The sequence below is a fragment of the Bos javanicus genome, chromosome 18, assembly GCF_032452875.1.
Source record: "Bos javanicus breed banteng chromosome 18, ARS-OSU_banteng_1.0, whole genome shotgun sequence".
In the NCBI taxonomy this organism is placed as follows: domain Eukaryota; kingdom Metazoa; phylum Chordata; class Mammalia; order Artiodactyla; family Bovidae; genus Bos; species Bos javanicus.
In genome coordinates this window covers 11,464,867-11,479,252 of record NC_083885.1, presented here as the reverse complement: position 1 = coordinate 11,479,252, position 14,386 = coordinate 11,464,867, and the positions used below count along the sequence as shown (strand labels likewise).

Here is a 14,386-nt window from a genome sequence, read left to right as displayed (position 1 = left end):
GCCCAGGCCAGGATGGAGGGCTGCCCTACTCTGGACCGGGGTGTGTGTGTGCCCAAGGAGCCTCAGCTCTGGCACAAGACAGAAGCCTTGTTTCCAGTATGGCCCTGCCCCCACCATCGCCCCCTCCCCACCAAGACCCAGGGGGCAGTGCACAGTGAGGCTGCCCAACCCCGTCTTTCTTTCCTCACACTGGGGCCCTCAGCATCCAAGGTGCTGGGTGTGGAGGGCCGGTGATGCAGACTGCTCAAAACATTTCAGGCCGCCTCATCCGATGGCCCTGGGGCATCGCACAATCACACAAAAGAAAGAACAGCACACATCGGAGCAAGACACTCCGGAAGGAAAAGGGTCTGGGGAGAGACCCTGCCGTCAAAGGACTCAGGATTAAAAGAGCTGGCACCTACGCCCATGCAAGGCCACCCTCTCAGGCCATCTAAGCCTCACAGGCCTGAAAGGCTCCTCCAGGTCTCCCGCGTCTTGGACCGATGGCTGTGAACACAGGACCCCCGAGCCTTCTGACCAGGGGCTGCAGCGTCTGGGAGTCTGCAAAGCCATGCCTGCCTCCCACCTGTCTCCGTCCCTCCCAGCGGCAGAACCCACACAAACCTCTTAATCCCCATCTGTGAACCCTCGTCTGAAAGCCGGGTGAGGTTTATGGGTCTGGGAAGGCTTATAAAACACGGCTGCAGTGTGCCAATGCTCCGACCCCTCCCCCGCTGTCCCCCTCAGGGAGCTGGTGCAGGAGTCCAAGGGCAGCCTCTCCTGTGGCTCCATCAGGGTGGGCTCCTTCCAGCCCCATACTCTCTCCCATGAGTGCTACTCACACCTGGGCATGGGGAGAGCCCATTTGTTAGACCACCCATTCTCTCACATCCTGGCTCTGCCATGTAATCCAAAACTCTCAGGATCAGGAGCCCTGGTCTCCCCCTTTGAGAAAAGGGACTCATGCCACCTTTCCAGGGGCCAGTGCACGCCACCCTCTGTGGTCACAGGAGGAATAGGGAGTCTGCGGAGGAGGGCAGTGGCTGGCACAGAGTGGGCGCCATCAGATCAGCATCATCTGCTACAGCTTCATCGTCACCACCACCATGTCCTGAGACCTCACGATGTCTGTGTCAGGAGCGGGGGTGGACAGAACCCCCTCAATGATCTTCCTTGGCATTGGCTCTGCCAACAATTGATACTAATAGGTGGGCAGGACAAAGTGACCTTGGTGGGCTCTGACCTTTGTGGGGTCCTCCTTGGACCCTGGACTGCCTCCTCTCCCCACTTCACTCACACTCTGCAGGTAGAAACAGCTTTAAGAGGTGGCTGCTCCTGCCCAGGGCCCCAGCATGCCTGCCTGGCTCAGCTGAGCCAAATACCAACTGTGACCTTTGTGTCATCCATTCAAGGTTGCTGGCACCTCTGGAAGGAAATCCAATCCAGCAATCAATTTCATTCAGGGTTCCACACCAAATAGGTCGGGCAGCAAGTGGCTGGGGCGGCCAGTGAGGGGGCAGAGACCTTCAGAGCCGCTGGACTCACAGGCCAAGCTAAAGCTCAACCTCGAGGATCTTCTCTCCCCACTGCCCAGCACCACTCCTGCAAACAGGTGTAGAAAGATGAGAGCCTGACAGCTGCACAGGAGCCAAGGGGCTCAGCTTCTACTCTTTACCATCTGATCCCATTTCACAGAGGGGAAAACTGAGACCCAGACAGGTGGAGGGTCTGAGCGAAGGCCACTGAGTCCTGGGGCCAGAATCTGGGCTTCTAATTTCCAGGGGTATAGCTGGAGCAAGTAAAAAATCCCCACGAGCAAGTGCAACATGTTCTTAAGAAAACTCCTCTTATTCCAGGGAGAAGACCAACTCCCAGCTCCAAACAAACCCCATGGTGGAGACCACCTATGGAGGTGTGATGGTGGTCAGTGAGTTGACGGAACACAGCTTTAAGGAGTCATAAATGTGCCTTTCTCAAACCTAAGTCATATCATGTAATTTGGCTGCCTAAAACCCCTAAAGGAAGAGAGAACTGAAAGAGTCAATGTGGAATTACCAGGAGACCCAGCAATTCCACTCTGGGGTACCTGCCCAAGAGAAAACAGATCCATACAAAAACCTGTACACGAATGTTCACAGTGTACAGTCAAAAGCAGAAACAGCCCAAATGTTCATCCACTGATAAACAAAATGTGCTTTATCCATATAGTGGAATATTATTCAGCCATTAAAAGGGATGCAGTACTGATTCATGCTACAGTGTGGGTGAATCGTGAAAACATGCAAAATGACAGAAGCCAAGCACAAATGACCACACACCGTGCGGCTCCATTTCCACAAAATGTAGAATATGTCCATCTACAGACAGGAGGTTTGTGGCTGCCAGGGCCTGGGGGCGGGAGGTGACCATTAATAAGGAAGGGGTTTCTTTTGGGGGGTGGCAGGAATGCTCTAGACAGTGGAGACAGCTGCACAACCCTGTAAAAACACTAAAAACCACTGAACTGTATACTTTAAAAGAGCGAGTCTTTAGTGTGTGAATTAGATCTCAACGTAAAAACAAAACAAAAACAAGAGCCAGCCCACAGTCCGGACTCCCAGCGAGGCCCACCCGACTGGCCCCTGCCGACCTGAGACGAACCCCACCTCGCCCTCAGGCACTGCAGCTTCCTCACTGGAAAAAATAAACCCATTAAAGCGGCCTTAAGCTGTGGGCTTGTTGGTCCTCCTGATATAATGCTGCCTGAAAACTGATGACCCATGAGGGTTTTCTGACCCTAACACGTTATCCTCCCCAGCACAGAACATCATGGTGTTTTGGGGCCACAGAATGACATACCAAATTTAAAACCTAGATCCCATGAAACGGGGAAACACTGCACTTCCAGCCACAGGTTAACAAGTCTGGGGATCTAACTGAGGATTACACTTACAACGCTGTATCACATACTCAAATGCTGTTAGAGAACAGATCTTAAATGGTTTCACCACAAAAAAGAAATGGCAACTATGGGGTGGAACGGAGGTCATTTTGCAATAGATACACGTATCTAATCAATACTCTGCACATACCTTAAAATTGTATCATGCTGTAAGTCACTTATAGCTTGATAAAGCTGGAGGAAAAAGAAAAAAAATTAACTTAATAAATACCACAGGTCAGATTCCACGTGTGGCTGGCAAACTACCTGTGACCCCTGAGGACCAGCTGGGAAACGAGCACAGGTCACACGGTGTGCACACGCTCCTTCCACCACCACCCTGGCGGGGCTCCCTCTGGGGCCGAGTGGCAAATGGAAGCCAAGGCCCTAAATGTTCTTCCCAGAGGGCAGAAGTACCATCCCTCTCCACAGTCCCTGCAGGGACACGGACCTGGGACAGAAGATGGACCTGAAATCCAGAGGTGGGCTCTTCCTCAGCCAAGAAAATGTGCCAATGAGGCCAGAACCTTCAATTGCTCAGAAGACAGTCACAGCAGAGTTAACCTCCCAGGGGTCAGATCCAGAGAGATCTAGGCAGAGAAGGGGCCAAAAAGCTCTGGGCAAGCTATCCCTCCAGCCCTGCCCTGGCCCCTTCCCTGTCTCCAGGGAGGCTGAGTTTTGAAGACCTTTGGCCATCCAAGTTGTCTCCAATCACCTCCAGGGTTAAGATGAGGCGCATCTGGAAAGTTTACTCGACTGAGCAGATGGCTCCTAACTCGCCAAGAAAAGCAGAGACCTCCCCTCGGAGGAGGTGGTCAGAGCTTGGGAAAGGCCCAAAGCCCAGTCACTTAGCAGCAGCTGCCAGGGACAGGGTGCCAGGGTCAACCCAGCTGGCAGCCTCTCCTGGCACCTTCTGGAAGGCTCCTCTGTCCAATCACCTTGTCCAGGTGCCCCTCAAGCCTGGCCCTGGGAGGAGGGGCTGCCAGGCCCTCCCTGAAGAGCTAGGAGCCGAGTGGGCGCAGAGAGCAGGGAACACGGGAAACAGATGTGCGCGCGGTCCTGACAGGCGAGTGATGACAGACGCTCTCTGCAGGCCTCAGATGTCAGCGCGGAGAAAAGAAAGGCGGCCCAGCGGCAACACCTGTTCCAGGCTGGGAGGCCGGGCTCGGGGGGCTGGGCGGGCGTCCCCTCGGAGAAGGCCGGGGTGTGTTTAGGTAAACAGCTGCACGCTCCATTGCCCAGAACGCTCCCCAGACAGAGGGAAGAGGCAAGGGTGGCCTGGCCACCAACTGGCTCACAAGGAAAGTGCTCGATCACGCGGCAAACCCATCCTTGACTGGAGTAGGCTTCTCCTGGCAGCAGGAGGAGGTCCCAGCTGACATCTTAACACCTGGGCAATGCTGGGGGCAGCAAAGAGAAAGGGCACCACTTCTCAGTGGGTGGGAAAATGTGCGGGGTCAGGGGGGCTGGCAGCAGAGCCAGCTGGTGGGGGCTTCTCAGGACCTCTGGCCCAGGCAAGCTGGCTCCTGCCTCCCAGCTGCTCTGCTGGCTCAAGTTGGGGGCGGGGAGGGGCACGCACAAGGACTATTACGACCTGCCCACCCAGGGCACTGCCACCCCTACAGCTGGAGCCCCAGAGGGGACAGAAGTCAAGAGCACAGACTCCAAAGCCAGGCTCCTAGTCCAGTGCTGACCTCAACATCATTAGCTGAATGACCCTGGGCAAACTCCTTGACCTCTATGGACTGGCTTTTTCCTCTATGACATGAGGATAGCAGTACCTCCCTAAACGGGGTTGCTGTGAGGACCCAGTGAGTGTGAGTACAGTAAAGTCTGGCACAGGCTGGAACTCGGGAAGCGTTCTAGACCCTCGTGGTTATTACATCCTCAGATACCATCTCTGCAGCCTGGCCAGCCGTGCCTCCTAGCTCTCAAGAGGGACAATCATTCCCTGCCTCAGCAGAAAAGTGGGGGCAGAGGCTGTGACACTGGAGCCCGTGGGTGCCAGTGAGAGACCCACCCTGAGCTAGGAGCAGCTCAGGGACGAGAAGGGAATGAATGGGACCCATACTTCTGCTGCCCGCCAGCAGCTGTCACATCACAAACTTTTCAGAGGAAAGAGCATCTCCATTTCTCAGAGGCAGCAACTAAGGCCCAGAGAGGGCAAGAGTCTTACCCTAGGTCACACAGCCAGCTCCCAGCAGAATGAAGATTGAAGCCAGATCTATATTAAGGCCAACCCAGGGTCTTCCCAAGGTCCCAGTGCTGAGGCCCCTCCTAGGACAAGCTCCCTCAAAAAGGTGGGCTGCAGCCTCCCCAGCCCATCCCCAACACAGCCCTATCCAAGCAGCCAGCTCAGAGGCAGTGGCTACAGAGCACGGTGCTCTGCAGGGCGAGGGGGCCAGCTGGTGAGAAAAGCCACAATCTAAACAGAGGGTACCAATGACACCCCTCCTTTCTTCCTTCCATGTTTTCTTTCTAGTTGATTTAGTCATAGATAAACACTTATAGGAAACAACTGAGGCATCGTAGCAGGTGGTATAGACCAGGTTCTGGAACACACCGTCCCAGCTAAGCGGCTTCCCTGTGGCCACCTTCCAATGCCCCAGCCACTTGCCCCACCCCAGATTCTCAAACTGTCCCCAAGAGATACATGGAATACAGACGCGAGCACCAGAGTCTCCAGAGTGGAATCGGGAAAGGAGCGTGAGGGCCTCCACACCTCCCCTGGGCTTGCCTGCAGCCCCCGGGACCCTGAGTGCTCATCCTGTGCCCGCCCTGGCCCTCGGCAGCCTCGTCCTGCTGTGCTCGCAGCCCTGCAGGAAGCTGTCCTCCCTGTGGACACTTCGTGCCCCTCCCCTGACACCACCAGCGCCCAGGGCCTGGAACAGCGGCTGGCTCAGAGGAGGCGCTCCGTAAATATCTGCTGCGTGAATGCGGGGACGGGAGGCTGTGTTTCCTGAAGTCTGCTGACCGTCAGTCAGGCTCTCCTGGGGGCAGAGTGGTGGCTTCTCTTTCCCTCTGTTTGGAAGAGCCTAAGCCCCATACTGCTGCCCCACCTCACACAGGCCCGGTGGCCTCCCCTGCCACCTGGGGTGCTGCCACGGTCCAGCCCCAGGTGGAGCTCTCCCATGCCCATTCCGAACCTGCTTTCACTTTTGATTGCCCCTCTGCATCTTCAACTCTAAACCCTTTCTTCTTTTCCTGATTTCAAGGCTTCTAGTTCATTCCAATCTCATTTCCCTTTCTCCTGAATCCTCCCCCACCAACAAATCCCACCCATCTTCCAAGGCTCTTCTTCCACCAGACAGATGGATGGAGCAGGACATTGGGGTAGAAAGACCTAGGTTCAAGACCCACCTCGGCCACCTACCGGCTGTGTGATAGTCACAAGGCCATCTGACTTCTCTGAGTCTCCATTTACTTATCTCTAAAAAGGGAATAATAAGGTTTCATACAGACATGGCAAGAAGCAAATGAGATAAGTTGTTTTAGAATCGTGCAGAAGTTAGTGTGATGTTTTAGCCTTCCCATATTCACACCGGCCCCTTCTGGGCAAACTGCAGCTAGCGTCTTCATCCATACCTGGCCTCCCTCCACGCCCCATGTCCCAGCTGGACTGGGAACTGCAGCTTCTTTGCTTCCTTAAGTTCTATCAGCTAAGGCCCCCAGCTAGCATTTCAGTAACTCCCAACAGGTGAGCAAACCAACATGGGAAAACTCATCGCAGTTAGACGGTCTGCAGCAAACAGTCTGAGAGGCCTCATGGGGAGAGCTCTGATGACCCCATGCCCCCCAATGCCAAGATGAAAATCTGTACCCATCCTACAGAAGCCACCTGCATCCTGGAAGAATCTGTCCCAACACACTGGGAGAACATGAAGGGTCCCACTGTATGCCAAGCACTTGATTTTGCAGAGGCAATCAAATGCCCCGATTTATTTAATTCTCAGTACTCATGGGCTGCCGTCTATGGGGTCACACAAAGTCAGACACGACTGAAGCAACTTAGCAGCAGCAGCAGCAGCAGCAGCAGCATGGCCCCATGAGGCAGGTAATGCTTATTTCCACTCCTCAGTTTAAAGACATGTACTCAGGGAGGACGAGAGGTGTCCTCTCTGGCACTCAGTTAACAAGAGAAAGGGCAGGATTGGAACCCAATCCTGTCCTGCTCCAAAGCTAGGCTGGGCTCTTCTCGGTCCAACCCTTCCAGGAACTGCAGGTCAGATTCCCAGCAGCAGACCCCCGGCAGGGCTGCCCCACACCACCAGGAGAGTTCAGCATCTACAGTGGGGGTGAGAAGCCATCCCCAAACGTTCTAAAGACAGAAGCTCCCAAACCAGACCAAAGCCCCCAAAGGAAGCATTAAGCCCAAAGAGGATGCTGACGCTGAAGGAACCTTGGGCAGAGCACAAAGGTGTCAGGGCCAGGCACCTACTTTATAGACTCAGCCACCACGTGTGAACATGCAACCCAGGAGCCCACACACGTGCGCACAGTCTGTCTGTGTGGCAGGCAGACTCAGGAAGCTTTCAAGCAGATGGACATCCACCCCTGGACAAGCGAAGGCACCCTTCCCTGTTCACGTGTCCTCCGCCAGTCCCTCGCCAATGGCCACCACTCCAGGCATGGGATTAGGCAAGCTAGCACCACTGGCTTCAGTGGAAACTAGGATTCCTGGCCCCGGTAGCCATGACGGTGATCATAACTCACAGATGTCTGCTTCCCCAGACCCACCGGGGGCAGTTCCTGCTTTGGCCTCTGCAAAGCCGGATCCAAAATTAACTGAACCCCGTCTGGCTCCTCCCGGGCAGGCAGCGTGAAGGCAGGCGCCTTATAAACAGGGTGCACGCCAGGCTTCCCACCCTCCCCCGGCACAGCTGACTTGCAGAGAAGAAAGACTCTCTTCCCACCGGGAGAAAGGCCTGTCTAGGCCACTGTCTCCCAGGCCCCAAACCTCCATGTCTGGAAATCTCTCTTCATCGGCTGTTAAGCAACCAGAGAGCCTCAAAGGAAAAGTGTGAACTTGGGTGGAAAATTCTGGAAAAACTAAGCCTAGTGGGAACGAGAGAGAGAGGAACTTCTGATGTGTTTCAAACCGGGTAAGTACGAGACCTCTCAGTGACCCGCGTGGCTGGACTAATTACCAATGTTATCAGGCGGATGACAGACGTGCCCCGAACTTCCTCTGTTTGATAGATTCCGCTGCACACACACTCAAGTTCAGGCCCATGCCTGCTGCTTTCAGCAATGCCCTATTCTTCCACAGGACCACTCGGCCCCCCAGCTCCTCTGGCCTGCCCCAGGCCTCCAGGCTCGGCTAGCACAGCAGGGTGACCCAAGAGGGCCCCTCCTGCTGGAACACAGCACACAGAATCAGTGCAAACTGCTCCCCGGCAGAATAGAAAACATCTCTTCTTTCCCTGCTGGGGTTTCAGAGGATGACTGAGGACGGCTGCTTACCTTCCTCGCAGCTGCCACTGGGGAGCTCCAGCTCACGGGTGCCTGGCGGGGGAGCCCCTGGCCAGCGCACACCAGGGTCCCGCACTCTATGCAGGCGCCGATGACCAGCTGCCGCCCGTCATCCACTAGCAGGCTGTGGCTCGCTCGCAGGGTGTAGAGAAACAAGGGCAGCCGGGCCACCCTCACGGCCTTCAGCCCGAGACACCGCTTCTTCTCCTGCTGGCAGAAGAAGCACACAAATGTCTCCACGCGGTACTGCCGAGACCAGGGGCTGACAGCATGGTGGGCACCGCGCGCCTCGTGCTGCAGCCACTGGCCCAGCAGGTCGTGGTAGCAGAGCACACAGGTGGCCACCAGGCCGGTGGCGTCGGCTGGCCTGGCGCGCGGGGCGGGCGGATAGACAGTGAGGAAGGGAAAGAAGGGCTCCTTCTCGCCCAAGCGGCTGGACGGGTTCACGTTGAGCTGGAACTCCTTCCCGGGGCCCAGCTCAGTCCCACAGATGTAACAGATTGATGCTGGGCTGCCCTGGGCCGACAAGGGCGGCTCGGAGAGAGTAGGGTCCGAGGCAGAGAAGGCCTGGTGGTACCTGCCCAGGAAGCCCTGCACTGAGGTGATGAGCTCCTCATTCTGGCAGGCCCGGTACAGGGCCCAGACGTCCTCCAGGACGCTGAAGCACTTGGGGCAGCTGCGGACTTCACAGCGCTTGTTGGGGCCCTGAGCGTTGGGCGGGCAGGGCAGGAGGCTGAGGAAGGGGAAATGCATGGAGGCCCTGGCATTGCCGTTGAGGCTCCTGGAGGCCACGGCCCGGGCATCCTGGGTGCAGTCCTCCCCACAGAGGTAGCAGGCCTCCGGCAGGGACCCACTGGGTGGGCCTTCTTCCCTCAGGAGCCGCCTGCCCTTGGAGGCCATGCCTGGGGCGTGGCTGTTCAGGGGCACCACGTAGAGCCGCTGCAGGACGGGCACATTGGCCAGTTCAAAGCTCTGCCATTGCTGCATGAGGGATGAGAAGCAGCAGGGGCACACCAGGGTGCTACCACCCTCGCTGATGGGCTGTGCCCCCGGGGGCGGGCTGTGCAGCCACAGGAAGGGGAAGAAGGGGGCCTGGGCCAGCTTCTCCTGCTTCTGCACGTGGATCTGGTGCTGCGAGGCTGGGGACAGCGCTGACCCGCAGATGTAGCAGCAAAGGCCCTCTGGTGGTGCTGCCCGGCTCTCCGGGGGAACCCGGGGTGCATGGCCACTACCATTTTCCTTGTCTTTGGGGCCTCGGGGGCCTGGGAGAGGTTGCTCCTTGCGGTCCTCCTCCTCGCTGGTGATGTTGATGTCACTGTCCTCAGACATGCAGTAGCCCCCACGGCTCTCCCGCAGTGGCCTGCTCTCGGGAGTCTTGGCGACCCTGCCCAAAGGAGCTCCTTTTGTGCCCTCTGCAGGGGCCACCTGGACTGAAGGCCCTTGCCAAGGGTCCTGAACTCCCCTCAGGACGCTGGCCCGGGCCTCTGGGACCCAGTGCCTCCCGGGGCCCTTCCGCCGGCGCCGGATGCCGGCCTTGGGCTCCCCATCCAGGCGGAGCTTCGAGGGGACTCCCTCCTCTTCCACATCCCCAGACGCCGGAGTCTCCGCACCCTGTCCTGGAGAGGGTCCCAGCGCCAGCCTCCACTCCAGGCAGCGGCCACCGCGAGGCCCGGGCCCCGGGGCGGAGCGCGCAGCTGGCGCCCCATCCTGGTGGGGACTGGGGCCGTCGCGCGCCGCAGGGTCGGGCTCAGAGAGGGGGTCGGTGTCAGACAGCTCCGACAGCTCCGAGTCTCGAGGCTCCTCGGCAGCCGCGCGGGGCCCGGGTCCGCCGCCTTCGTCTTCGTCGTCCGCGCCGCCCAGCGCATAGGCGACGTTCCACTCGCGAGGGGCCGCGGCGCCCCCGCGGCGCCCGCCCGCGCCCGCGTCGCACTGGTGGGGACGCTTGAGCCAGTACATGCGCTTGTCCACGGGCGTGCGGGCGCGCTCGAAGGCGGCCCACTGCTCGCCCAGGAAGCAGCGGCAAACGGCGCACACCAGCACGCAGCCGTCGGCCGGGGACAGCTCGCGCGCGCCGGGCGCGGGCTCCTGCTGCTGCAGGAACGGGAAGAAGGGCTGTGCCGGGGCCCCCGCGCCCGCCGCCGCCGCCGGCTGCTTCACCTGCAGCTTCAGCTCCTTGCCGCGCCCGATGCCGCCGCCGCAGATAAAGCAGGAGAGCGGCGCGCCGCCGCTGCCCGCCGTCCGCTCGCCCACGGCTGCCATAAGCCGCTGCTTGCGGGAGACCGGCGCCGGCCGCCCGCTCATGGCCGCGCCGCGCCGCCCGCCCGCCCCGGCCCCCGCGCGCCCGGGGCGGCCCTCACCGCCCGCCGCCGCGCCCAACTTGGAGCATGTGTGCGCGCCGCAAAGTTTGGCGGCGGGCACGGGCGCTTCGCCGCACGCAGAGGCGCCCCCCCGGCCAGCCGAGCCCCCGGCGGCGCCGCGGCGAGCGCGCCCGGAACGCAGCAGCGGCGGCGGCGGGCTCCGGGCGGCTGGAGCGGCAGCCGCATGTGCGAGCTCCGGCGCCTGCCAAAGCGTTGGGTCATTTAATTGGGGAGGAGGGAGGCGGGGCGGCGGGCGGTGCGCAGGGAGGAGGGGAGGAGGAGGGGAGGAGGAGGGCGGCAGGGCGGGAGCGCTGCGGGCGGGGGAATCCCTCCCTCGAGCTCCCTCCCCTCTGCCCGCCCTCCTCCCCTCCCCCTACTCCTCCCCTCCCCCTACTCCTCCCCTCCCCCTACTCCTCCCCTCCCCCTACTCCTCCCCTCCCCCTACTCCTCCGCCCTCCCCCCCCCACCCCCCCCACTCCACCCCCACCCCACCCCCCGTCCCAAACTGCGCACAATAGCTCGCCGGCTCCTCTATCTATTTTGTGTCCAGCCGGGAGCCGCACTCGATGATTCATTGCCCCAATTAGGGGCTCTCTCCAGCGTGCCTGGCTCGAGCCGTCTGAAGGGTCTCCTCGGGGACCCGCAGAAACCCATCAGCCGCTAGAGCTGGTCTTTAAGTAAAGGTCAAGCAGGACGCAGCCGGAGCCAGGTAAGGACGCGACCGGCGTCCCAGGAGACAAGGGAGGGCTGCTCCCTCAACCCCGAAGTAGGCAAGCTGCCGAGTCAGCTGGGGGGCCCCTGCCCCCTCCCTATTCTAACGGGCCCTTTACAGCCTTGAGGAGCCCGGGGTTGGGGACACCTTTCAGGGCCCAGTGTTCTAATTCTGGTGACAGAGGTAAGAGCTGTCCCCTGTCTCCTGGGACATATTAGAGAATGCACCATCCTAGGGACAGACTCCTTAGCCTGCCACACCCCAGCCCACCGCTGGGCAGGGGCAGAAAGGGTCCTGTGTGTAAGGGCTGTGTGTTCCAGGACACATGACTCAACAACTCTGGGCCCATTTTTCCTCTTGTTAGGCAGAAGCTCTGGCAGGGGGTTAACTGTTTCCATGTATTTACTGTACCTATGTATGCTGCTGCTGCTGCTGCTAAGTCGCTTCAGTCGTGTTCGACTCTGTGCGACCCCACAGACGGCAGCCCACCAGGCTCCCCGTCCCTGGGATTCTCCAGGCAAGAACACTGGAGTGGGTTGCCATTTCCTCCTCCAATGCATGAAAGTGAAAAGTGAAAGTGAAGTCACTCAGTCGTGTCCGACTCTTAGCGACCCCATGGACTGCAGCCTACCAGGCTCCCCCATCCATGGGATTTTCCAGGCAAGAGTACTGGAGTGGGTTGCCATTGTATTTATTAAACACAGAAAGAGAAACCTTAGTACCTGCCAGGGGCAGAATCTAAGTACTTTATACACATCCGCTCAGTCGCTCCTCCCAATAATTCTGCATTAAGTGCCATGATCAGCCCACTTTACAGATGAGAAAGAGGAGGCACTGAGCTCTAAGGTACACTTCGTGAATGGCGGAGCTGGCATTCAGACCCAGGCAGTCAGTTCCAGGCCCCTGTTCTCAACTCCCTGGCTGCACAGTCACTAGGCAAACATCTGGGCCCCGTCATCCAGCTGCTGATGGAGACTGTCCACAGCAGGGGACACAGCCAAGACTGCTCCATCCTCCCTGCTGCTCTGGCACTGGCTGGGAGGCCTTGGGCAAATCCAGGCCTCTCTGGGTTCACATTTCATCTGCAAAATGCCCATCCCTTCCAGCTTCAAAAATCTGAGTCTCTGATTTCTGAGCAGTTAACAACTGTCCCAACCCGCCAGCTGGAGCCCAGAGTCAGCCTGGGGACAAAGGTGCCAGGTTGGCCCCTCTGCCCTCTGGGACACTGACATGTAAATAAAACGAGGCTTCCTCTTGGCATGGAGGAAGGTCATGCATTATAAATAAAGGGAACAAGAGAAAGGGCCACCTCTTTGGAATCCCTGGTGGATATTCCAGGGCTCACAGTTCAGGGGTCAACAGGAAGCGCATCACCATCACCATGGCCAGAAGTGCAGGACTGGGGGCTCTCACCCAGGCCAGGAAAAAGCCCTGTCAGCAGGCCTGTCCTGAGGGAGTGCTGGGGGCAGGGCCAAGGGGCTTCCCTGCTTCTGGCATCTTTAATACCTGCTGGGAGGAGGGAGCCTGATGAGGAGAACGTTAAAGGGTGAGGTCTGCATAACTGTGTCCCAGCATAACTCTCAAGCCCCACATAGACCAAGAGCTTGCTGGTAACACAGTCCCTGGCTCAGGAAAGAGAGGTCCGCTGGGGGTTACATATGGGTCCCCTAAGGCTTGGCTCATGCTGTTCCTTGTTTCAAACACTTCTCCAGGCTCTCTTTATGAAGCCAGCTGCTCTCCTCTTTATGGTCTTGGTCTTCCCCCAGAGGACTTCCTCCTTCTCCAACTGAAGTAGCTTGCCCTGTCATTCTCAGTCTCAGCTCACTGGCATCGGAATTTGCCAACGATTTTATTTATTTTTCTGTTGACTGTTCTCTGACTGATTCCCCCAGGAGCCCGGGTGCTCCCTCCTGCGGGAAGCACGTCTTTGTTGCTCACTGTGTAGATCCAAAGCCTGGCTCACTGCCGGAGCCCACCCTCCTGGGTCCCAATCCTGCCCCATCGCTCTCAAGCCGTGTGAGCCCTGGGCAAACCCCTTAGCTCCCTAAGCTTCAGTTTTCTGCCTTGTGCAATGGGGTCGTGACCCTCCACAGACAGGGGCCTGGCACGTGGTAGGTGACTGTGTGGGTATCCTTCCTGGTCCTGTCCAATGGTTGAGGAGGTTCTGCGACTGCCTGTCTGCACTCCCAGGTGAGCGGGCCACGGTAGTGAAGTCACACACACAGTCAGGGGGAGAAGCGCCTCGGAGGTTGACAGGAGGAGAGGGAGTGGTTTTCTTGGCTAAGCTAGTCATCTACTAGAGAGTACCCTGAGTGTGTGCAACATGTGTGAAAGTATGTGTATGCAAGTGTTGGAGTGTGCATGTGTGTATGTATGCATCTGTATGTACACATATGCCTGCATTCATGTGTGTGCATGTGTCAGTGTGTACACGTGTGTGCATCCCTATGCGTATGTATGCATGTATTCACGCTTGTACCTATGTGTGTGTACAAAGGGGGCCAGGAGTGGAGGGAAGAGCTGCTCACTGGATGTCTCTATTTCCTTCTATGACCCAGTGGCTCAGGAAGGTCCCCAGGCACACATCGTGGAGCCAGGGAACAGGTGAGAACAGAGCAGAGCAGGAGGAAGGCAGGTGATGACGGTTGGTCATTTGTGGGTAGGTGACCGGGGTGCAGACGCTGGTACAGTTTGACATACCAGATGGACATCACAGCTCTGCTGTTTACTAGCTGTGAGAGCCTTGGCCTGCTAGTTAACCTCTCTGAGTCTCGGGCTCCCCATCTGTAAAACAAGGATAACAAAGCAACTCACCCCACAGGGCTGCGAGCAAGGTGAAGTGAGACCGTCCAGGCGGAGCACTCTCTCTGGATGCAGACGTCACAGGAGCGCTTGTGCACATGGGTTGAGTGTGAAGCACACACAGGTCCCTGACCCACATGT

General features: G+C 58.3%; 1 protein-coding gene across 6 annotated transcripts in view; it reads right to left on the bottom strand.

Annotated features, from left to right (window-relative positions):
* GSE1 (Gse1 coiled-coil protein) overlaps positions 1-10,666 on the bottom strand; it is a 394,922-nt gene extending 384,256 nt beyond the window's left edge. For 5 of the 6 annotated variants that reach the window (XM_061386916.1, XM_061386919.1, XM_061386918.1 and 2 more), the window contains exon 1: positions 8,366-10,663. In XM_061386916.1, the coding sequence (XP_061242900.1) occupies positions 8,366-10,633 (2,268 nt within the window). In that variant the 5' untranslated portion in view covers positions 10,634-10,663. Of the gene's footprint in view, positions 1-8,365 lie in introns of all 6 variants that reach the window. The other variant, XM_061386921.1, reaches the window with a different exon arrangement.
* Positions 10,667-14,386: the final 3,720 nt, after the last annotated feature.